A 26,064-nucleotide genomic window follows, 5' to 3' on the forward strand; every position below is an offset into this window, starting at 1 on the left:
TGGTGCTGGTGAGGGGGTTAGGGGTGGTTGGAGGGTCCTTCACTATAAATCAATACAAAGTTCTTCTGACTTATCACCTTTATCCTGTGATGAAACATTTCCACGCCCGGAGTGATTTTTTTCCCCCAGTGTAAAGCGGGTGTAATGATCAACTCATCCATCCTCCAAGCAAGCATGATCCCTAAAGCATCCTGGACAAGGTTGCCAGATTGGGACTCCTTCCAATAAAAAGTCCTCAGGATGACTGATACCACAAACCTCTTTATTAGGAACATTTGCACCCCTGTTTGTTTCTACTGTTATCCATTCAGCTCAGCACATCATGTGGCAGGAGTGCAGTGCATACAATCATACAGATACAAGTCAAGAGCCTCAGTTAATGTTTACAGCAAACATAAGACTGCGGGAAAATGTGTGTGACTTTGTGGCATAGTTGTCTGCTCCAGATGGGTTGGTTTGTGCATTTCAGAAACTGCTGATCTCCTGCTGTTGTAGCCCATCCACGTCAGGGTTTGACATGTGTTCTGAGATGCTTTTCTGCATCAAGACTCTTCTCTGTCCTGAACCCAGGTGGTGGAACAAACTCCCCCTGGATGTCCAAATAGCTGAGTCACTGGCTGTTTTCAAAAGAAGACTACCTCTTCACCAAGCACTTGAATCAGCACTTTGTTTACTATTTATACTGTTTTCTTTTTATACTTTACTTTTTATAACAATGTTTTTAGATGGTATTCTTAGTCCATGACCTATTGATCTAGCAAGATGATGTGTACATAGAGACTACAAAGCACGTCTGTAAGTGGCTCTGGATAAGAGCATCTGCTCAATATAATATTAATGCTCATCACAGTTGTAAAGTGGTTTTTTACTGCAGTTTACCAAATTGTACCAAGTCACTGTATCCTTCCTGTCAGCTCAAACCAGTCTGGCCATTCTCCTCTGACCTCTCTCATCATCAAGTTTCCACCTGCAGTCTGCTGAAATTTTATGTAAGAAAAAAACAGCAACATCAACATCAAAAGCATAATAATAAGAAGTAGGGGGCGCATGGTGGCTTAGCGGTTAGCATGTTCGTCTCACAACCCCAGGGTTGGGGGTTCGATTCCCACCGTGGCCCTGTGTGTGCGCGGAGTTTGCGCACGGGGGGTTTCCTGTGGGTACTCCGGTTTCCTCCCCCAGTCCAAAGACATGCATGGTAGGCTGATTGGTGTGTCTAAAGTGTCCGTAGTGTATGAATATGTGATTGTGCCCTGTGATGGATTGTCACCCTGTCCAGGGTGTACCCCGCCTTGTGCCCCATGCTCCCTGGGATAGGCTCCAGGTTCCCCCCATGACCCTGAAGGAAGGATAAGCGGTATAGAAGATGGATGGATGAATAAAAATAAGAAGTGGGTAGAAACAGACGAGATATATAAATAAACAAACAAACAAATAATTAAGCATTCATTTTCTTTTTATTTTCATTAGTTGAGTTATTTTGTAGGTGTTTTTTTTTTGGTATCAGATATATGTTCCTCTTACAACACAGTGATTTTTCAGCAATTTTAAAATGTATTCATGAAGGCCACATTGTAATTTATGTCTAACGGTTATGTTATGGACTGCCCATGAGACTCAAATCTTCGGAACGTAGGGTTTGAGCTGTCTGGTTTGTCTGTGACATGACAAGCTGTGTTGTTTTTTTGTGTTGAGGCTGGTGAGGGGACAACTGTATGTAGCTAATATACCACCCTCAATAGCAGGAGCTAACTCCCATGTTAGGAAAAGTACATATTTTTACAAAGCATTGACACTGGAGACCAATGTTCCCTCTAATTTCTTTTCTCGCTATTAGGCGGGCCCTACTGCCAATTGACCAGAAATACCCCCTGAGCTGCACAGATTGTCCCTGTCTGGTTAGCATTAGCTGGGAAGACATCTCTCTCTCAGCAGCATTGCTACTGTACACAGCAAAATCACCAGTGTTGATTTAACACCCACAGTGTTGAGTTTGCACCCTTCAGTGTTTATATAAGTCAACTGGACTCATATAAACCCTCTGGGTGTTAATTCAACACTAGGGATTTTACTGTGGATGCTAACAAAATTGAATGAGTGAATGTCAGAGGTGTTGACCATGGTGTAGCTGTGGCTGGGACTGAATTCGGGTGGAAGTGAGACTGTCTCTGTATTGATGTTTGATGCATTCCTGTTTAGGCTTATGAAAAAGAAGAAAAACACAACGCTGTTATGAGAGTCGAGTGTATCTGTGGCTGATCCGAAGTGCACTGCAATAAATCCAATTCATCAGCAGTATGCGACCTCACGACCATGCAGCTTAAAGGAACAGCTGCACAGGCTCAATCTTCTTTCCGATCTTCAACTATCCTGTTGAAAGTGAAATAAAGTGAGCATTGAATATATTTGGTGGTGTTACTCATGATTTTGGAGTTTACGACAGGGCTTGGGATTTGGAATTGAACTCAAGGCGGGGGTTGGAAAAGGCGAGTGAACAAAGCTCCTCAGATGCTACACGCTTACATAGTATACCGCTTCACTTGTAGGTTGTATTGTCCGACATATAAATCAGTTTTACCAGGTACTGCTGCCACAGGGAATGACATAAAGTTGATGAGATTAAAAATTGTAGGACAGGGGTGCATGTTGGCTTAGTGGTTAGCATGTTTGCCTCACCTCGGGGTTGGGGGTTCTATTCCAACCTCCGCCCTGTGTGTGTAGAGTTGGCATGTTCTCCCCATGCTTTGGGGGTTTCCTCCAGGTACTCTGGTTTCCTCCACCAGTCCAAAGACATGCGTTGTATTCTGACTGGTATTAGGAAATTGTCCGTTGTGTGTGAGTGAGCGTGCCCTGTGATGGGTTGGCACCCCACCCAGGGTGCCAACCCACCTTCTACCATGGGATAGGCTCAAGGCTCCAGGATAAGCGGTACAGAAAATTGATGGATGGAAGGATGTTATAGGACAATGCATTTATTTTAATCGCCACAATCGCTAAACACATTTATCATCTAAACACTTTCCCAGCATGTTTGGGAGTAAGACAAGCATCATGTTGTTACAATATAATGCTATAATGTGAATGTTGTGCACTTTTTGTGCATCCTGTATATTAATTACCCCACAGGGCTAAATTATTCCTCCATTTGCATTTTCATGGCCCTGGAACTTTTCCTATGAGAGTCTTTTTTTTATTGGAATGTTAATTTTAGCAGTTGAGCCTTCTGCAACTGGTCATATAATTAATAATGCTTCTTAACATTACTAACAATCCTTAAAGGCAGGTTTTTACAACACTTCTGTACCAGATCCAGTCTATTTTCTTTTAACTACAAATGTTTATTGCCTCTAATGCTCTAATATCCCAAATTCTCAGCCAGATATTTCGAGATGAAAATGACTTTATGAAGGGTTTCGGACATCTGGGTTATTTTACGTGTCTCATATGTAGTAAGTCAGGGCAATTAGACATGTGTTATAATCCTAAAAATATTTCACCTCTCATAGGAGGACCTTCATCAGCTCTACTGAGGAGTACTTCAAGGAAACTTCAAATGCGAAGATGGCTAGCTCCTTGTCCATCACTCTAACACTGCGCCGTGCCTCACAACGTACACTGCTGCTGTCATCCTTCTTTGACTGTTGTCATGGAAACAGATCAACTGGACATCAGAGAGCAGGTGTCAGATCTTCACGAGAAGAGAGAAACAGATATTCCAGAGTCATGCGCAATATCCATCTCACACTACGCCTGTGTGTTCCCTTTCAAAGGGAATTTCGACGTTGCGTTCAGCGTAACACTATGGGAAGCGCCCATAGTGTTACGCTAAACGCGACGTCTCGTTCCCTTCTCAGGGAACAGGGCTACATGCGTAACCCAGACGTTTTAAATGCAAAGAATTTCTGAAATTGGAAAAAAAACATCCCAGAAATTCAGAACCAGGTCAAATCCGACCTGCTTAGGTGCAGTCTGGGTCATCACAACACTACGCTTTTTTTTTTTTACCTGATCAATATGAAGCTGTATGTCTTCCTTTGTTTCCTTTTGTTTTTGTGCATTCACCTAGATTCCATGTATTTCACTGGATTTAACTCCATAAACCACACAGCCTTGGTTAACTGCTCACAGTTACAGTTTGCAGTCAAACCAGTGATAACAGAAATTGAACATATCATAAAACCATCATCGACCAAAAATATAGCTCAGGTTTCCTCGCAGTTTTCTCAAATCCGCCTTAGTTACTTGTGTTTCCTCAGCTCCTGCACCTTTTCTAGTTTTGTCAACCCAGTCTGTGTAAATGTACTGTTTGTCTGTGCTCCATGAAAAGTCTTTCATATATTTATTTACATATATATTTATCCAATTATGATTATCAGGACTGCCTAAATTACTTCCTTTCCTTTCTTTCCTCTGCTCGTCTCTCCTCTCCTCTTCATTGATTTACAAGGATGTGAGAGTCGGTGCATTAGTGTTCATTCTGCAAGATCATAACCGGCACATATTCTACAGAATGAACTAAGCACGTGGGTGATTCTATGATTGTGGTCCCACTTAGCCCTTGTAAAAATACAACTGAATCTCTTTAAAATTATTTTTTCAACATTCAAAATGTCTTAACCCATCTCAGGCAACAGCATATATATATATATATATATATATATATATATATATATATATATATATATATATATATATATATATATATATATCTTTTTTTCTTTTTTTTTTTAAACAAGGTTTATGATTTACTTTAGATCTATCATTTGAGTAACAGGTTTTCCGTTGCTGCATTCACCATGGAAACAAGATTTATAAAACAAGATTGGATTTGCAGGTGGAGATGATGACAGGAGTGTTGGATCGTCCCCGTGATTTCCTGACATTTATGTTGTTTATGTGGTACATCGTGCAGTCACAGCCAACAGGTATGTGTGTAAAAGAGAGACAGGGCAACAAGTGTGTTGTGTGTCCAGACAGGTCATTTCTGAATACAGTTTGGTTTAGTGAATCGGTGGAAGTATATGCTATATCCCTGCAGGAAGCCTAATGCATGGGTGGGCAATCTTATCCGGAAAGGGCCGGTGTGGTGTGGGTGCAGGTTTTCATTCCAACCAAGCAGAAGCCACACCTGAGTCTATTGAAAGCCAAGAGCAACTGATTAAACAGGTGGAATCCGGTGTGGCTCCTGCTCAGTTGGAATGAAAACCTCCACCCACACCGGCCCTTTCCGGATAAGATTGCCCACCCCTGGCCTAATGCCTACTTTAGTCTCATTTGCACCAGATGCAGCACCTCAGCAGCCTGTGGTGCCAGCGGGGGCATGTTCAAGCACCACTTGATCAAGCAGAGTCTTAAGGAGTGGGTAATTTCATTAATGGCCATACACCTGTGTGGGATTAACAATGCTCCTTTTGTATGCTGTGAGGAAGTTTTTTGTCCAAGCAGAAAGTGTACGTGGTGCAGAGTAGTGTGACTTTTCCCAACAGCATCCTGTTGAGCAGGATTGTTGTTTATGAATGAGTTATTTCAGTTTAGACAGTTTCCAAATTGAAAAGCCTGGACAAAAATAAATGTTCTGCCGCTCTCTCTCTCATGCCTGCGTCCCGAGTCCTCATTCTCCTTACACTGACCAGAGGGTCACACCCAGTGCTATTCACATTAGCCAGCTGCTACCTCAGTCCTTCTGGAACTGTTTGCGTACTCGAGTCCCTGTACTCCATAAAAACCCGAATGACTGTATGTGGGCTGTTAACTCTATTTCATTTCAACGTGGTTAGCACGTTCGTCTCACACCTCCAGGGTCGGGGGTTCGATTCCCACCGTGGCCCTGTGTGTGTGGAGTTTGCATGTTCTCCCCGTGCTGCGGGGGTTTCCTCCGGGTACTCTGGTTTCCTCCCCCAGTCCAAAGACATGCATGGTAGGCTGATCGGCGTGTCCAAAGTGTCCGTAGTGTATGAATGGGTGTGTGAGTGTGTATGTGATTGTGCCCTGCGATGGACTGGCACCCTGTCCAGGGTGTACCCCGCCTTGTGCCCCATGCTCCCTGGGATAGTCTCCAGGTTCCCCGTGACCCTGAAAAGGATAAAGTGGTATAGAAGATGGATGGATGGATGAATCTCACTTTCAAAGCCATGCTCTACTCCACTAGCATCTCCTTCCAAAATCAGGCTAGCATTATCACCAAACTGCTTCACCAGTGACCTTCTGCCGCTCACGCTCTTGGACATTTTTAGCATTTTGCTCCATTTTCTCGTTGTTGTTGTTTATGTTCTTAAAAAAAAAAATGCTGATAATGATAACTGCTTTCTTTTTTTTTTTTTTACCATGACACGTTCTACAACGCATGCTACATGACCGTAAACTTTGCTTCGTGACAACGAATTCAGGTGAACTTTGAACTTGAAACGATTACACTATGTGAAAGAGGCTATCGATTGGCTATTAGCAATATCTGAGCAGCGACTATATAAGATTAGCATTTTTATTGCAGTTTCGTGTTGACTTTTGGCGAATTAAAAACGAAAACTGTTTGTTTGGATAAAATTGCTGCGTGAGACTTTAAACATCCATTTGCAGATGTGGCAGATCCATATAAAACGTTTCCAGAACACAGGTGTGCTATATATAAGAGGTGCCCTCTAAAACACATTCTACTTCCTGAAGATTGAGATTTGCTGTCAAAGCACAAAAAAATGCAGTACACAAAGTGAAACCCGATTACAGCGCCCAGATTTGCACAAGACAGACATCCTATAATGGCCAGAAAGAGTCTGTGTTCATCATTTATAGTGTAAAGAACCGTGAGAAGAAACATGATGAAACGTAAAGTGGGATTCTATAATACCAGGTGTAGGACTTACTTTTGCTTCCTCATCAAATGAAAGAGCCAATTGCATTTAACCTGACAGTCAATTACACCGTGCATGGCCTTGCTGATTTCACACTGGATTGGTGATTGCAGCATTGTCTCACACCAACAAACCACTCTCAATCTACAAATCTTCTGTCTCTCAAAAGGACACGTTATTCTTTTTATACATCTAGCGTATGGTTATTTTTATCGTACATGATGCAATCAAAATGCATAATAAACTATTGCGATGTAATGAAGAAGATCTGCATGCAGCTGGATGGATGAGTGTTTATATCAGGGCTTCTCCTTAAACTGGGGGCGTAACGAAGTGGAAGTGGGAGTCCATATCTACGCCAAACTAGCAGTTGTGGGCCGAAAACAACGATTTTCTAAACAAAGTCAAGGAACCAAGGGGATATGGTTTAAAAGTGCAACACATACACTGAAGAAACTGAGAAAAAATGAAGTAAACAGCAGTCTCTAGTACACGGCTTGACCTTTACATGCGATGTCTTATTAACCCTTCGAGACCTAATGTGTCACTGCTGACACTTTCACTACACAAATGTCACATCAAAATGTTTTTAGGTCCTAAAATATTTTAGATAATAGATCATTTTGGTCTAATTGGTCCTGTTATTAGAGTTTTGTTTCGTGTGTGTTTCATTAGTTTCACAGTAATGTGCAACACATTATTTATTCCACTTCTTAGCACACTTTTCATATCTAACCCTAACCCTAATCCTTTCAAGCTACTGTTCATCGCTGGTGGAGTTTATGACTGTGAAATGCCGGGCATATTACCTGCCGAGAGAGTTTACTACCGTGCTGATTGTCGCGGGGTACATTCCACTCCGCGCTAATGCTAGAGAAGAGCTAAGTGATCTCTACAGGGCAATCAGTAACGTACAGACAGCGCACCCGATGGATTTTTCATTGTCGCTGGAGACTTTAACCATGCAAATCAGTGCTGGAAAAATTCCACCAGCATGTTGATTTTGCAACCTGTGCTACAAACACTTCAGACCTTGTTTACACCAACATTCACAGTGCTTACACGGCCGCACCCCGCCCCCACCTCGGCTGCTCACTTCTCTGTAACACTAAACCCAGCATACAGACCACTTCTGAAACAGGTGAGAACCTGGTCTGAGGGAGCCATCTCAGCACTTCCGGACTGTTTTGAGCACACAGACTGGAATACGTTCAGACAAAACTGCTGGGTTTAAACACCTCACTCGGCAACTGGATCCTGGACTTTCTGACCGGGAGACCCCAGTCCATCAGGACCGGCAACTCCACCTCCAGCACCACTGTCATGTAACGGGGTTGGGGATGGATGCAAGTGCAGTTATAGCTTTTAATGAAGAGAGGCAGGCAGACAATTCCAAATCAGGGCAAAATCATGGTCGAAAACAGGCAAAAGGTCAGGCGATCGGCAAACAGGATATATAGGGCAAAGACAGAACACGAAAACCGAGAAACTGGGAACAAGATCTAAGAACCGGAAACGAGAACAAAGGCTTAGTAACGCACTGGTGGCAAAACACAGAAAAACAATACTTCACCCTGAACAAAGACACACAAGGGGTTATACAACGTAAATATACAATGTAATATAAGGCATAACACAAAACAGCTGAGACATTAGGAAATAACCAATAACATAACAAGGGTGGAGACAGGACAGAAATCAAAACAAATACACGTCAAAAGTAAACAGTCAATGAAAACCCAGAAGCACCTCAGTCCACTGCTGTTTACCCTGCTGAATCATGGCTATGCTGCAAAGTTCAGTTCTAATCACATCATCAAGTTTGCTGATGACACTACAGTTGTGGGCCTCATCAGTAACAATTACGACTCAGTGCACAGAGAGGAGATGAACCAGCTCACGGAATGGTGTACAGACAACAATCCATCTCTTAATGTTGACGAGAGTAAAGAGATGACTGTCAACTCCAGGAGGACCTGAGTGGACCACGCACCACTGCACATCAACAGAACAACTGTGGAGGGAGTCAAAAGCTCCAAGTTTATTGGTGTGCACATGACTGAGGACCTCTCCTGGACTCTCAAAACCACCTGCCTGGCCAAGAATTCCCAGCAGCACCTCCACTTCCTGCAGAGGCTGAAGAGAGCCAAATCCCCCCTCCCATCGTCACCTCCTTCTACAGAGGGACGATAGATGTTGCCCTGACCAGCTGTCTCACCATGTGGTACAAGAACTGCACAGCTCATCCGAGTCTCTCTACCAACCACCGACACTTCATTCAACAACCGCAAAGCCACCAGTGTGGTGGACAACCACTCTCACTCTTTTCATGGACTATTCACACTCCTGGCAGAAGGTACAGGAGCATCCGTGCCACCACCAGCAGACTGTGCAACAGTTTCTTCTCTGAGGAAGTCAGATTACTCAACACCCTGCTGCCTCCCAACGCTCACCTGGGTTAGTCAAACACCTAACCCAGTGAGACTCAGTAGCACTGCACACCACACTTTATATAGCTGCATCAGTCACTTTACATTATGGAACTCGTTTTTTCTGGCAGTATTGCTGCTATACTTGTGCTGCTACATTACACAATAGCTTACAGTTTACAGTCCATGTTCTGTGTATGTACTGTGAAATGTATTCATTAATATGTCCTGTGCATTTATTGTCGCGCACTCATCTCACACTGTTGTGTATTTGCACCTTATGTAGTCTTGCGTACTTTTCTGTGTTGCACCGTGGTCCTGAAGAAACGTCATTTCATTCCAATGTATACAAGCTGTATAAAAGAATGACAATAAAAACCCACTTGACTTGACTTAATACTGAATATTTTGCGTGAGGACGTGACTAACACAATATATTAACAAGTTACAGTGAAAAGATATGAAGATACCTTATTGGCTTAAACATACAATAGTGGCATGACAGAATTGTTGTGGAAAATGCTTGTTCCTCAGTGGGCTTCTGGTTTTTTTCTATCAGAAATAAAGGTACCGAACTGTGTGGTGCCATCAGGGGTACTTTATCTTTTTTTCTTTTTTTTTATTAAAAATATATTTTATGATATAGATTAGATTTTAGAATAAAGCTTCAAGGGTACATTAGTAATCCTTAAGCTTTTGTTATGTGACTTTTATTTTTAAAGGTATACTCTATCTTTGTTTCCAGGTCAAAGATAAAGGGTAAATGCACTAAAGATGTACCCTTGATGGGACCCCCAAGCAACAAGGAAAAATGCAGTTTGGTACCATAATTCGTAGAATTTGATTGTTGTTTAAAGTCTTTTGGTGCTGCAGGACTAAATCCTGACTGCAGCTTTGAAGACCCAATCAGAGAGCTTTTCAAGATGGTCCAGGATTAGCCCTGAGCTTACTGACATAGCAATCGCATATATTATAGGTTTTAGCAGGGATTTTGTTATTATTTCAGTTCCTGTTGCTGTGGGATTAACACCCAGGCCACAAGTTGCAGTTATTCGTGACTAGAAGCTAAGTGACTATATAATGCAGCATTGACAAGTTTGAAGGATTAAGGTCTTTCCTTATTGAAAGGGTTGATGGAAAAGGAAAATATAATAATATGCTTACTCTAGTTCATTCTGGTCAAGATTGGTACAGATACTATAATTAATTCATGATTAATTAAAGTTAAACTATAATTAATCGATTAATTTATTAGTCAATTAATTAATAATAGAAGTAAAAAAGTCTCCAGCAATGAGAGCATGATTAAAAAGTGAAAGCAAGAAGAAAACACATGCATGAAGCCACACTTGGGACATAAAGCAGCCAGCCACTCTCGTACTGTGTTACGAGACCTTTTAGTGCTTTATGGATCATTAGTAGTATTTTATAATCAATGCGATGTTTTACTAGGAGCCAGTACAGTGTGGATAAAAATAGGGGTGATGTGGTCATATTTTCTGGTTCTTGTAAGGACCCTGGGTGCTGCATTCCAGCCTAACTGAGGTTTATTTATGCACCTACTGGAATATCCAGACAGCAAGACATTACAATAATCCAACCTAGAGGTAAAAAAAGAATGAGCTAGTTTTTATGCATTACATGACATTTAAATTTCTTATCTTAGCAATATTTCTGAGATGAAAAAAAGGTTATTCTGTAGTACTATTACTTACATGAACTTCAAATGAGGTGTAGAAATATGCTGATCTAGCAGTAATAAGAGCCTTTTTTTTTTTTTTTTTTTTACAGTTCTGTCCAAAAGTTTGCACACCCCTTGCAGAATCTGCTAAATCTTAATACTGTTAACAAAATACAACAATAACGTCTGTCCTGAATAAGCTACTAATAAATTACCTACTCAAGAAGGTAACAGATACATTAAGAGGCAGGGGGATGTAATCTTTTGAACAGGATGATCAGTGCAAAAATACGAACAATACACACCGATCATCCTGTTCAAAAGTTTACACCCCCTGGCTCTTAATGTATTGTTACCTTCTTGAGCATCAGTGACTCTTTGCACTTTATGTAATAGTTGTGCATTAAGTGCATGACTAAAGACTAAAGGAAATTAATGACTTTATGTTTGTTATTGTCTTCTAAAAAAGTCGGTGTGGAGAAAGAAAGGACCTGCTACTGATATAAAACATATGAGCTCATCAGTCAAGCATGGTGGAGGTAGTGTCAATGACCCAAAACACACTGCCATCACAACAAAGGACAAAAACAAGTGGAAGGTTTTAGTCTGGCCAAGTCAATCACCAGACCTTAACCCAGCTGAGCAGCATTTCACCTCCTGAAGAGAAGATTGAAGGGAGAACCCCTCCCCTGAAACAAACAAAAACTGAAAGAAGCTGCAGTACAAGCCTGTGAAAGTAACATAAAAGAAAAATGCAACAGTTTGGTGAAGTCAGTGGGTCACCGGCTTGATGCAGTTATTGCAAGCAACGGATATGCAACCAAATATTAATACATCCATCCATCCATCTTCTATACCGCTCATCCTTCAGGGTCGCAGGGAACCTGGAGCCTATCCCAGGGAGCATGGGGCACAAGGCAGGGTACACCCTGGACAGGGTGCCAATACATCACAGCGCACAATCACATACACACTCACACACCCATTCATACACTACGGACACTTTGGACACCCCAATCAGCCTACCGTGCATGTCTTTGGACTGGGGGAGGAAACCGGAGTACCCGGAGGAAACCTCCGCAGCACGGGGAGAACATGCAAACTCCGCACACACACAGGGCCGCGGGGGGAATCGAACCCCCGACCCTAGAGGTGTGAGGCGAACGTGCTAACCACTAATCCCCAAATATTAACCGTCACTTACTTTTAATTTACTTTAAGACTATATGTTCCTATACTTTTGCTCAGCTAAAAATTGTGGTCTGCCACTAAAAGTGCCATCTTTTAAGTTGTTTAACACATCTAGATGTACATATGAGGAAATGAAAGCTGAAAGTCTGATCTATCGTCTCATTTATCAAATATCTTCAATGTATAGCAAAAAAAAAAAAAAAATTAGCCTTGGTGTTCCAGTACTTTCCTTGTAGCTAGGTAACTCCTTGAGGATTACAGAAATGCTTCATGTGTTGGGGGATTTTGTTTTTATTACGCGAAAGACTAAAGGGAAATTCAGTAACCGTGTCAGTGTAACCTTTTTGAAGTATTTTAAGATATTTTACATTTCTTTCTCTCTTCTATTCCTGTACTTATTTATTTATTTTAAGGAAAGTTCTCACGGGTGCTAAAGATATTTCTGGCACTTTCCGGTTCATGACGTGTGACGTCACGAAGAGACGCAAGCACGCGTCCGGAAGCAGAAACGCAGGAAAAGCAAAGTGTAAACGAGGGATAATCGTGACTGGCACTGACAGCTTTGTTTGGAAACATTTGGGCATGTGAATACAGAAAGAATAGCTCTTTTAGAAGATGTCAGCGTATATCCTTTGCATAGTAAACGACTAGACGACGAAAATAAGCTAACCCTAGAAATAAGGGGCAGTGTAAAATGGCTAGCAGGTGAGTCTCCGGTGCATTTACAGTGCTTTAACATGAAAGCCAATATCAAATAGATTCACTGTAAATATGTTCTCAAGAAATATCTGCAACAAGCCCATTGCATTTAACTAAGAAGTCGAGTAGAAATGCTAAAGCGAAAATATTTGCAAAACATGGGGCATTGCGTCGCAACAATTCCTTTTGCGCATGCGCAGGAATTGCAGAGGATTATGGGAAATGTATTTCCCCCTCCCCTTTTGCTCTGTGAGGAGGCTAAACAAAAAAGACTGTGTATTCATTATTGTTTTATTTGTGCTAGTTAGCCCGCATGCATTCTTGCTGCACTCACTGTGTCTGTTCTTTTTTTTTTATTTTTTAATCCATAATTTAAGCTGAAATCTGGGATGCTGTGGCTGACATGTCTAGTAAAGAAAGTTCAGAAGGAAAAAAAGGGTATGTAATACATACTAAACTATTCTAAAAGCCTATGTGCCATTGCACACCACACTAACCAATATACTCAACCTTGTGTGTATAAGTAATTATTGTAGATGTAGTCAAATGTAAGTGAAGTACACAAAGTGGTTTGGGGAAACCGGACGTTCATTATCTGTTCATGTCCAGTGAAACCAGTTTATATTTGAAATGCTTGATATTGTAATAGTTGTAATAGTCATTCCATGTAGTTCGCACTAGAGATGGGCGATATGGACTTAAAACTATATCACGATATTTTCTGGTATTTTATTGCGATAACGATATCAGTGACGATATAAATATAGTACCATTCACTACTGTTTTTGGCTACAAGTGATCGCTGTGATCTTGAGAGCCTCAGAAACACTGGTAAAACTGATTTTCTGTAAACAAACCCGAACCAGATTGTCCTCGTTTAGCGCTAAACTCCTCCTCAGGTGCACGTCCGCCTTCCGCCGTACTCGTTTTCTCTCTGCATGTGAGCTGTGAATAGGTCGCACACAAATACGTCATCAACTAGCCTTTATCGTTATTATCACAGGAAGATTCTTATTGTGGGGAGACTTTTCACCGGTATATTGCCCATCCCTAGTTCCCACATCAAATATATTGAAATATTATAGTGGTTAAATACAGTGGTTTTCAAAGTGGGGGCCACTAGGGGGCGCCCGGGGGGCCTCAACAATTTGGTGTGCCCATCCCTCTCACTAGTATGTTTTCTCTTTCTCACTCTCAGACAACCACACACACAATCAATTCCTAATGTAATGTAAAGATGTAATTATTAATAAAAAAAGGGGGATATATTCAGAAATTTTTAATGTGTTTTAATGACATCTTGCAAAATGGGGGCCTCGGTCAAATGTTAATGCTATTTGGAAAAGTTTGGGAACCCCTGGTTAAATACATTTCAAGGGATATATGCAAGTAATATGCTTGACAATATGACACGGCTGTTTATTTGATTTCTTTTCTCCAGCTCACACCAGACAGAGCTGTACGAACAGGTCCCAGCATCATGTCTGCCAATCGTTTACTCACCTGTGTATAACATCACCTTCATGGGTCTGGAGAAACTCCATCCATTTGACGCCGGTAAATGGGGCAAAGTCATCCATTTCTTAAAAGGTAATTACACGAAGGATTTTTACGCAATAGTGAGTAGTGTCAGAATCGTCTAATGGTTTTGTTTATCTGCCGAGCGCTACTCGAGAAAGTTTATTCAGCTGTGTAGTTTTGTAGCTGTGTAGAAAGTCATCTTTTATTTACGTTGCTGAAGGATTTCAGTCATCTCGGTCACTGTGGATACATTGTAGCGATAATGTCAAGTCAAGTGGGTTTTTATGGTCATTCCTTTCTACAGCTTGAATACATTGGGATGAAATGATGTTTCACGGTGCAACACTGAAAAGTACACAAGACTACATAAAGTGCAAATACACTCAGTGTGAGACAAGTACAAGACAGTACATACACAGAACGTGGACTGTAAACTGTAAGCTATCGTGTAATGTAGCAGCACAAGTATAGCAGCAATACTGCCAGAAAAAAGTGACTGATGCAGCTATATAAAGTGTGGTGTGCCGTGGTACTGAGTCTCACTGGGTTAGGTGTTTGACTAACCCAGGTGAGCGTTGGGAGGCAGCAGGGTGTTGAGTAATCTGACTTCCTCAGGAAAGAAACTGTTGTACAGTCTGCTGGTGGTGGCACGGATGCTCCTGTACAATCTCCCAGGAGTGTGAATAGTCCCCATGAAAAGGGTGAGAGTGGTTGTCCATAATACTGGTGGCTTTGCGGTTGTTGAATGAAGTGTCGGGGGTTGGTAGAGAGACTCGGATGATCTTTTCAGCTGTTCTCACAGTCCGCTTTAGGTTCTTGCAGTCGGAAGCTGTGCGGTTCCCGTACCACACAGTGAGACAGCTGGTCAGGACGCTCTCTATCGTCCCTCTGCAGAAGGAGGTGACGATGGGAGGGGGAAGTTTGGCTCTGTTCGGCTCTGTTCAGCCTTCTTGGCTAGGCAGGTGGTGTCTAGAGTCCAGGAGAGGTCCTTCTCTGGTACATAACTTTGTTAATTGTAGCTTTGGTGCGTTTTATGGTAGACTGACAAGCTCACTGTGTTTTGTTGTCCAAACGAGGCAGACGAGCAACAGTGTAATGCTACGGATTTACATGTTAAAATCAGCTTGGAGTACCGTTTTGCTAGTCAATTACGTAGTTATGTGACGGGTACTCGAATAGTCGGCTTCTCTCACCAATGAGTAGTTTCACTGTTGACGTATGGAAGTTCATCATTTCTGAGATCATCAGATTGATGACGTGCCTCTGATGAGTAACAGAGCATCTTCAAACACAAGTCCACATGAGCTCAGTACTCGACAATGCTGTATTTACTAATAGTTTACCTCCGTTTTTCTGCGCACACATAGAGGAGCAGTTCATCACAGATGAGACCATTGTTGCAGCAAGGGAGGCCAGTGAGGAGGATCTCCTGGTGGTTCACACCAAGCGCTACCTGAGCAAACTCAAGGTATTTCTCTGCCTTTGTACCAGTCATTGCACTATTTTTCACTTGCTGAGAAATAAAATAAGGATTCTCTAGCCCTCCTGCCTTCCTCCTATTCAAACAGATACAAAAACGCTGAAGAATCAGCACCTCCATCATAGACTAGTTTTAATATGACTACATATGAGTTTGCAAACTGATTAAAAAAAAAGTGTAGGGGGTAGAGGGTATAATTAATAATTATAAATATATAAAACGATTCATAGCTTATGTTATGATCCATTATTTATATTGGATTTGATAAACTGTCCAAGTATGGTGCTCACAGTCCACAAAAACACTTCCCAGTTCCCACATAAAGAAATCCTTCTACTCGTGAAGAAAATTACATAGGTTTATATTCAGTAGACAAGTACAGTAGTTGTTATGGCAGATGTCACACCTATTAGAGGGTAAGTTTTAAGTTATAATTTAAGTCTATGTTAAATCTATTCTGCTTAGTACTGTTGTTTTTTTTTTTAGCTTTTAAACTGGGCTATGATAGAACTTTCTACCGGTGCAGTCAGCTGCTGGTCTCTGAGGTGCTCTACTTTCTATAAACAGAAGACAAAACAGACAAGACAGGACAGGACAAGGAGAAATGTCTCATTCTCTGTCAGTCTTATTGCCTGTCAGTTGAGAAACCTTGCAGTAGCATTACACCTAGACGTGTGTTTTAGGGCGTGGCTTTGGAGAGAATACCGATGCTGTATTTATTCGAATTTTCCCATTCAAAACAGCTAGCATCAGCTAACTTCTGTTAGAAACACTAACTATGCTAGTTCTTTGCTAGTAATGGGAAGATTATAAGTTAAAAAAAACAATTTCAATTATGACTGTTGGTCTTGTATTCAATGGTGAGCTGTCACACATAGAGAATACGCTAATAAAACAAATCAGACTTCTTAGGTTAACAAATAAACAACTTGCCTATATAAAGTGCCCAGTTAAGTGTTTCTGTCGCCTTCGCGTCCCACCCTTCTTTTGGGTTTCCTCGGATTTCCTCCTATCAGTGAGAAAATAGACAAAAAATAAATAAAAAAAATACCAAAAGCATGCACAATTAAAACGCACCCCAAGGAGCACTTGTTCCAGGGTTCCCTTCCAGAGCGCTCAGGTCACAGTCATCCGTGCTTTTTTTATTTTTTATTTAATTTTTTTTTTAACGCCTGAGTCAACCACACTTCTTATTAACTCTGCAAGAAGGCTACGTTAAGGGACTGCCTAATGCTCAGAATGCACAGGTCAGTATATGGCCTGGCCACAGCCTGTGTTTACTGATGCATGACTGTGCAGTGTGAATCCCCATTGCTCTCTGTGATCCGAGCATGTATTGACACCAGAGCACCGGAGAATTACCACTATGCTGGAATGTGTTTTTCACCCTCACATCTTACCCTTTAGCAGCATGAGACTGTTCTCAGATGATGGACAACTTTTTGTTCACTTAGGAAGTATCAGTTCTATAAATTGGACAGAGTTCGTTGCCCTTAAAAATGCCTCTGTGTATTTATTCTCTTTCTGCATGCAGAACGATATCTTGGAAGGCTCGAGAGAGGTATATCAGTTCCACTGTGGCCAAATATATATCTGCTTTACCCTTTTCTAGTGCTGTGTATCATGCACTATTTTGCCAGAAGTCTGTGGACACCTGACCATCACACCCATATGTGCACCCTGAGCATCCCGTTCTAGACTTAACCCCCGTTTGGTCTTATAGTTAGCGCCACTCTTCTGAGAAGGCTTTCCACTAGGTTTTAAAGTGTGGCTGTGGGGATTTGCTCATTCAGCCACAAGAGCATTAGTCAGGTCAGGCACTGATGTCTGGTGAGGAGGCCTGGTGTGTAGTCGGCATTCCAATTCATCCCAAAGGTGTTCAGTGGGGTTGAGTTCAGGGTTGTCTTCAGGCCAGTCGAGATCTTCTACACCAGCCTTGGCAAACCATGTCTTCATGGACCGTGCTTTGTGCACGGGGGCGTTGTCATGCTGTAACAGGTGTAGGTCCCTAGTTCCAGTGAGGGGAAATTGTAATGCTGCAACATACGAAGAGATCCTTAAGAATCTTGTGCTTCCAACTTTGTGGCAACAGCATGAGGGAAGACCCACATATGGGAGTGATTGCCAGGTGGCCTCATACCTTTGGCCATATAGTGTACTGTAGTGATTTGTCAATCAGTAACGACACTAAAGAGCCAAATGTGAATTTGGGACTTGATTTACCTGATTGTGGAAACGTTCTTCAAAAGTATTGTGTGTGCATGTCAAGCTGGTAGTGTAAACACATGCTTCACATGATCATGATCTTAACACTACAATGCTTTTGGGAAACTGGTTCCCATAATATTAAATATAAAGGATATGGGTTGTGTGGTGGTCTGGGAAAACCCATCAGATGTCACAGTGGTTCTGGAAAACTGAAAAATCTTGTTTTGACCAAAGGGTTTTCTGCCAATACCTTGACATCTCAACTTAAGGGAACATAAATGTCGGAATTTTTTATATTTAGGCTGCTTCATAACCTCGCCTTTGCTGCCTGCTTTTCTCATGCAACGATTGTCAGGTTTTGATGGCGTTGTTGGATCGCTACACTATATGGCCATAAGTTTGTGGACACCTGACCATCACACCCGTGTGTGCTTGTTGAACGCCCCATTTCAGGTTTAGTCCCCCTTTGCTGTTATAATAACCTCCACTCTTCTGGGAAGTCTTCCCACTAGATTTTGGAATGTGGTTGTGGGGATTTGCCCATTCAGCCATATGAGCATTAAGAGAGTTCAACCCAAAGGTGTTCAGTGTGGTTTAGGTTAGGGCTCAAGTTCTTCCACGCCATCCTTGGCAAACCATGTCTTCATGGACCTCGCTTTAAGCACCGGGACCTTGTTACTGTATGCTGGAATATGTTTGGCCCTCTTAGTTCCAGTATTGGAAATTGTAATGCTATAGCATACAGTAACATTCTGTATAACTGTGTGCTTCTTTGTGGCAACATTTTAGGGATGGCCTACATATGGGTGTCATGGTCAGGTGTCCACAAACCTTTGGCCATATAGTGTGTGTCCAAGAAATGGACATGAGCGTAAGCAATTCAGATAGCTGCTCTCAAAATATCTGTGATGCTCCTGCATATCATCATCAGAACCGAGAGGACGGCATACACACTCCTGTACAGATGACAGCAAGCAAAGTTTAAAAAATGTTTAAACAGCCTAAAAAAACAATAAAAAGAAATGTAGTCAGTAGCACAGAGATCAGTCAAGTGACGAGACAGAGATTGATGAGAATGATGCTGAAAATCAAATTCAGCACTCAAGTCATTTCCCTTTATAAATGAATCATTTATTTTTTTATTTTATTTATTTTTTTTTTTTAGAAAAAAAAAATGGCAGCAATAGACTTTTTCATAAGTAGATTACGTTATAAATGTTGCGGTAGATGGAATGTCTTTCAGTGGAATTGGAATGAAATCTTTAAATGCTATTTCCACCCTCTTTTCATTTCTGGAGGCGACCAAGATTTAAAATGCTAGAGCTTTACTTCTGGCCGAGATACATGCCGAAGAGAAACCGTTAAACAGGTATTTTCCAGCACTATATTTAGTAGGAAATTCGATCCTGTGAAAGGATTTCCCAGGCCATCACATATTTGTGTTCTAGATTTATTTCTTGTCTCACAGGTACTATGTTGTCCCCTGTTTGTTGTTGTGATCTGGATGTCATTGAAATCCCAATATATAACCAACACTTATGTTTCAGCAAGCAAATGTGTGTTTTTATGTCTCCAGTGGTCTCTGGTGGTTGCCACGATCACAGAAATCCCTCCTCTTGTTTTCCTGCCCAACTTCTTGGTGCAGCGCAAGGTACTGAGACCGTTACGCACCCAGACCGGCGGCACTATTATGGTAGGTCCCTCAGAGAATTTCACACACACTGCAGAACAAAATGATTTCAAGACCTTTAGATTCCCTGTTATGTTTCAATGCTGTTCTTTCATCTTCAGCACTGATGTGACATTTCTTCCCCTGTTCCCTTTGGGTGAGGAATCTAGGACCATTGTAGTGTTGGACACAGAGAAAATGTCCAAGGCCTTCTTTTTAATCAAACTGCTGATCTGTTCTTGATATTTATATACTCGCGGATTTGCCGTGGGAAGTAGAATGGCCGAATGAGCATTCTGAGTGCTCTTCTAAACTCACTACTTACTAAACATGGGAAGATGGCCTTCATAAATGACCCATAACATCTGCGTTAAAGTGGTGTGTTTTTAAATTCACGGAGTTGTGCCACTCTGTGCCTTGCGTCCCATATTAAACCTTTGCTTGAGGGTATTATACAACCAATGATCATGTTCCATTCAAAGCAAATGTTAATTTTCTCTCTCAGATTGTGGTTTTTATAGCACATTATAGCCAGTAATGGCCACTACATCTCGTTCATAAATGTTTATCATGCTCTGGGTCTGTCTTTTACTGCCTTGGCGTTTTATGTGTTGTAGCATAAGCAATAAGGGGAGTAGTGTGAATGGTCAGGAAAAGACTCCGCCGGGCACAATTCAGTGATTTATTCAGAAAACAAGTGCTTTTGGTTGCGGGTTACTGAGAGAAGAGCCGTTGTGGACACCTCGTTAGCAGAAGCAAGTGTAAACTAGGGAGGAATGGCTAATTCGAACATCTGCAGGATGCCCAGATAGCAGGGCCACATTAAACCTAACATGCCCTTTTGAAGTTATTATAGCAATAGTCTTTTTGACCGGGGTTTTTTTGGCAGGAGTGATACGCAGTACAAAGGACGGATGAATGCTGCGCTTTCAAAGCTAAGTGTGTGTTTAGAGAGAGAGAGAGTTTCAGGAATCGCTAATAAGTTATCTAAACATGTAGAAGTGGATGTTTGAACAGGCTAATCTCAGAGGGAGGCATCAATCACTAGAGTGGCATACACTTGTAGGATGTAGTTACTTCCTTTGCTTCCTTGGTTGTACTTCTGTACTGTTTCACTGAAGATTTTAACTAATTGTTTCAGTAATTAAACAAACTGTAATATGTTTATTGGATGAATAGAAGTGCCCATGTACTGTATGTAGAACTGCACAGTGATGGCTTAAATGCTAAAAAGGTTTAAAGCCTTAGTCCTATTCACTGAGTGATGATCATATACAGTAAAAAAAAAAAAAAAAAAGGATATTTCTGTACAGACTGGCTGCTCCGTCATTCATTCTGACCAGTAAAGTTCAATCCAAACTCTGCATCGTGTTGCAGAAGTAGTGTGCATCAGTACGTTGGATTTGTGGTGCAGCGTGGGTAAAAATGTAGTGAACTGACTGATATGCTTTGTCCACTGAGAATTCAATCAACGCTACAAAATGGCACATATATAGCGCACTGTGTGGTTAAAAGGGATCAAATTGGGGCTCTCTAGTGGTGCAACCGAAAAGCGTTCACTCTACCGATGAGAGATTGTGAGAATCCCAACGATGCCACAGCCACCGGTGCCAGTAATCCAAGGAACCAAACTGAACGTGTTCTCTGGCTGGCACACTCTTTCTCTCCCCTGTCAATCACACTGACACCAACCAGTGGCAGGCACTTTCCTCCAAGCGTGTTACCGTGTGATACAGCATGAGCAGCAGTTTGCTGGCTTCACATGTCTCGAGTTAGTCTTCACCCTTTCCAGCTGTCGTATAACAGAAGAGAGCCGGCTAGCGGGTTGGCATGGGCAAGACCGAAAAACAAGTGAGGTACTTAACATTGTACGATATGATGATAATATCATTCCTACACAGTATTATGTTACCACGATATCCAGTGACATTTATGGCAGATTATATTCAAGTACGAGATCTGGCAACCTTTTGCGTAGGAGTGCCGCAAGACCACTTAAGAGTGCTTGTACTAGCTGTCACTCAAAAATAATACAGTGAGATGATTTGTGCAGGTGGGGGAGCACGGTGGCTTAGAGCTTAGCACGTTTGCCTCGTACCTCCAGGGTTGGGAGTTCGATTACCACCTCCACCGTGTGTGTGTGTGGGTGTGGAGTTTGCATGTTCCCCCTGTGCTTCGGCGGTTTCCTCTGTGTACTCCGGTTTCCTCCACCAGTCCAAAGACATGCAGGTAGGCTGATCTCTAAATTGTCCGTCGTGTGTGATTGTGCCCTGCGATGGGATGGCACCCAGTCCAGGGTGTCCCCTGGGGTAAGCTCCAGGCTCCCCGTGACCGTGTGTAGGATAAGCTGTCCAAAAAATGGATGGATAGATGAATGATTTGAGAAGGTGTTTTGATCTCACCAATATTTACAGAAACTTCCCTTCAGCTCCGCCCCCTTCCCCCAATCTCATGCCCTGTCTCACAGGGGAATGCTCGCGTGGGCGATCTCACTTGGTCATGGTAAATGGAGGATATTTTCAGTTCGTTAATGTGAAATCAAATCTCTCAGTATATGTCCATCTATTTTCGACATCGGTTTTCTACGCTTATTCGGGATGTCCGACAGCATGACGGTCAGATCTGTGCCGTTCTAGAAAATGACAGCTTCTGATCAATCACGAGAGAGAATTCAGTAGCACTGCGGTATAAATAATGACGAGTGAGTGAGGCAGCGATTTCAGCAAAGCATCAGTTGTTGTTATATAGCTGCGCCAGATGGTGATGCTGAGGCACGTGTGCCTTGGTGGACTCATCCATAATGGTTGGAGCTTGTGTTAAGTTTGCTTCACATTACTCTTTCTGTCTCAGATGGAGAGTGTAATTACGCCACCTGTCTAGCCCTTCTCACTAGCATCCATGCGCTGCTAATTGACCACCAGGCCAGTCTGGCTGTGGCGCAGCGTGCAGGGCTTTGAGGAAGACTCTGTGAGTAGGTGTTGTTTGGAATTGGTTTGCTGGACCACAGGGAAAGAGAGGTTTCTAACCTTTTTCCAAACCTCTAACTTAATTTCTCCAGGCCATTAGGGAGCAGGTTGGACTCTGTGTGTGTGTGTGTGTGTGTGTGTGTGTGTGGTTTGTTTGTGTACAGTAGATGTTCCTGCTGCAGTTCTTTTCCTGCTTTTATTTTCTTTTTCACTTCATCAGTACTGGGATGATTATGACATGGTCTGAATGTACACTGTCCTGAGATGCAGCAGTGACACAGAAAGAAAGAAGAGGGATAAAAGTGTGAAGTGCTCGTAGGCAGCTCCTAGTCTCCCTTTTAGGACTGTTTTAAAAAAAAAATAAAAGCCAAGCTGCTTTGATACATGTTGCAGAAAAAAAGAACACCACCGCATTTTTCTGGCCACGCTCGCACAGGCTGTAGCTGCTGTAGCTGTTTGCCGCGGGCAGCCATGTGTGACGCTTCCTTTCAGCCTAATGTGTGTGAATGAGGGTGGTGGAGAGGTATGAGATGTGTCAGTGATTGATGGTTCCATCAAAATGATTCTGCTTGACATTTGGAGGGTCAGCTTAATAGCTTTCCAAAAATGTAATACATAGGACAATATATGCGAGCTGTTCTACCCGAGTTGCTGAGCGATGATTGCAATTTCAAACATTGTGTGCAGGTGGGTCCTGCATCAAGGAGATGGGGGGGGTGGGGGGGGGACTAGAGGAACTATGAGTAGAGAGGTGGTTAGAGGAACGAAGGGTGAAGCATGAGAGGGAGAGAGAGAGAGTCATGATGGTTATATAGAGTGATGTGGCCGAGAGAGGGAGAGGCAGGGATGTACCCCCTGGAGCCAACACCTCCTTGATACTTGTACTGGGACTCGGGGGAATTTGCTATATCATAAGGCTGTGTGTGTGCGTGTGCGCATGTGTGTGCGCGTGTGTACATGTGCATTGTCTCAGTTTAACTGCAGCGCATGCTTTCTCAGTGTAACTGTGCCAGATGTGTGAGTGCGGTTCCCAATGTCCTGCTGTGGCTTCCTCATAAGAGAGGGGTATTCGTGTATGGTGTATCGATTATATTGACTTTTCTCACCATTGCTTGCCTCTGGATTACTTCCTGACCTTGCACATGAACTTGTGTGTACTGGAAGTAGAAATTAAAACTTGACAATCGCTGAAAACTCTGGTATTCATGTCTAACAGCATCTGAGAGATATGCATTAGAAGCCTTTATTTGTCACATGTACATTACAGTACAGTGAAATTCTTTTCTTTGCATGTAAGGTGGAGAAGAAAGGGTTAAGTGTCTTGCTTAAGAGCCCAACAGTGGCAGCTTGGGAGTGCTGAGGCTTGAACCCCGACCTTTGGGTCAGAAACCCAGAGCCTTAACCTTTGAGCCTGTTAATGTACCTGCATTGCCTGTAAATGTTCTGTAGAGTTTATAAACATTATACACATGCTCCTATGAAAAACAGTTTCCAACAGACAGGTGCGTCATGGTGACATCTTTTACAACACCTTACACTACACAAGAAGTGTCTGAAATGTACAGTTGAAAAGATATAGCAATTTAGCAAGAAACATTTGTCTGGACCTCGGTAATGGATTTTGCTCTTGAGTGCGAACTCTTGAATGAAGCTTTCTGTACGTGTTCTCTAATAACCTGTATGGCATCCCTTTGTATTTATAAAGTGTCTTTCACACACTCTGCACATCTTTTGGATCCTCATCCCATTATCCTTTCCGTATTTTGAGACACACTGGCTGACATCTACAACAGGAACACCTATACACCCACACAGGCTCACTGAAATTGGAAAAAGATCACGTGATGCTTATTCAATCCTTAACTGTCTAGTTTCACTGAACCTGCGTCCACCGTAGCCTCAAATTCCTCTTCTTCTCGACTGACTTCTCAACACACCTGTAAAGACTGGTTACTTGAATTACTTCAGCCTTCCTGGTCAGTCTCCTCTGACTTCTTCCATCAAAACAGCTGCCTCGCAGTGGATATTTATCATTGTTGTTGTTGTATTTATTTATTGCACCATTCTGTGAGAAGCCTAGGAGAGCAAGCAGTTTGTGAAATACTCAAACCAGCTTGTTTGGCACCGACATCCATACCAAAGGCAAAGTCCGAGTTCACATCCTTCCCCATTCGGATGTTTGTTGTGAACACTACCCGAAGCTCTTGACCGGTATCCGCATGATTTTATGCTCCGCGCTGCAGAACACACGATTGGCTGATTGGATGCAGGTACAGGTGTTCCTATTAAAGTGGCCAGTGAACGTGTAGTTCACCCGTATACTGCCAGATAAACTCTGGCGCTTGACAGGATCATGGAAACCATTTCAAATGCTGTTAAAGATTTCTGATCCGGCCTCATGTTTCTGATATTCGTCTTGTTTCAGGACGGACCCACTTTTCATTTTTAACATCAGGGAGGCAAGTTTAAAACCTTAGCGCGAGGACTCGTGTGTGCTTAAAGATTGAACAGGGTGAGGTTTATGGAAACGTATTCGATTGTTGATTTGTGGCCATAAATCAGTGCTGAAGCCGTTCCTCAGAATAGCACTTGCCATTACATTTTATTTATTTATTTATTTATTTTCCCAAACCCTCCCTTATAGATTTAATAAGCGCATGTTTCAAAGCCTGTGTTAAAATTGCATCATCATGCATAATGTAGTCACAGATCCTGAAACATGGCTCTTTCATAACTCTTCAGACACTCCAACTCTTCAAAAAGCTCATTTAAGTGTGGTGCCTCCCCATAGCTGAGGGTTTTTTTTATTTTATTTTAATAACGGATTACATTTGTTTTATAGGCTGGAAAGCTTGCCATGGACAGAGGATGGGCAATTAACGTGGGTGAGTTCTTTTTCATAGTCTTTAATTTTGTTTCGCCTGGAATATTCTCTTGTTACCAGGCTGTTTAGGCAATGTTAAATGGTAATGTTAGGCAGCGCTTATGTTTTCATTTGTTGGTATCTTGTGTAATTACCTCAGGTCGTTATTAAAAATTGTTATTATTTAACAAAAGCCCTGTTGTGACATAAATATAATGATTAGGATGAAATGTTCGCTAAGCTGTGCTCTGTGCTCTGAATTCGGTTTTATAAAGCATGTACAGAAACCTCAGACCTTGAGATTACCTGTATTATAGGGTTGTAAAAATCAGTAGTTCAGGTGCCTGGGGCAAGCCGAATCCGTGTCCGGGCTATTAGAGTTTTATTCATAGTAGCCTTGTGGATACGTACGTTCAGCAACCAGAGAAAGAAAGTCAACCCTACCGCCTAATGACCTTTTCAGAACAAGTTTAAATTTGGTATGTACGTTTAATCGTAACGCACTTCACGGT

The 26,064-nt window shown here is 42.1% G+C and overlaps 1 protein-coding gene across 2 annotated transcripts in view; it reads left to right on the forward strand.

Annotated features, from left to right (window-relative positions):
* Positions 1–12,410: 12,410 nt before the first annotated feature.
* hdac11 (histone deacetylase 11) overlaps positions 12,411–26,064 on the forward strand; it is a 37,896-nt gene continuing 24,242 nt past the window's right edge. Inside the window, exons 1-6 of one of the 2 annotated variants that reach the window (XM_053653644.1) lie at positions 12,411–12,851; positions 13,223–13,283; positions 14,287–14,435; positions 15,734–15,834; positions 19,631–19,747; positions 25,532–25,574. In XM_053653644.1, coding sequence (XP_053509619.1) covers positions 13,249–13,283; positions 14,287–14,435; positions 15,734–15,834; positions 19,631–19,747; positions 25,532–25,574 — 445 coding nt within the window. In that variant the 5' untranslated portion in view covers positions 12,411–12,851; positions 13,223–13,248. The remainder of the gene's footprint in view (positions 12,852–13,222; positions 13,284–14,286; positions 14,436–15,733; positions 15,835–19,630; positions 19,748–25,531; positions 25,575–26,064) is intronic. The other variant, XM_053653645.1, reaches the window with a different exon arrangement.

This window comes from Ictalurus furcatus, chromosome 21 (assembly GCF_023375685.1).
Source record: "Ictalurus furcatus strain D&B chromosome 21, Billie_1.0, whole genome shotgun sequence".
Classification (NCBI taxonomy): Eukaryota; Metazoa; Chordata; class Actinopteri; order Siluriformes; family Ictaluridae; genus Ictalurus; species Ictalurus furcatus.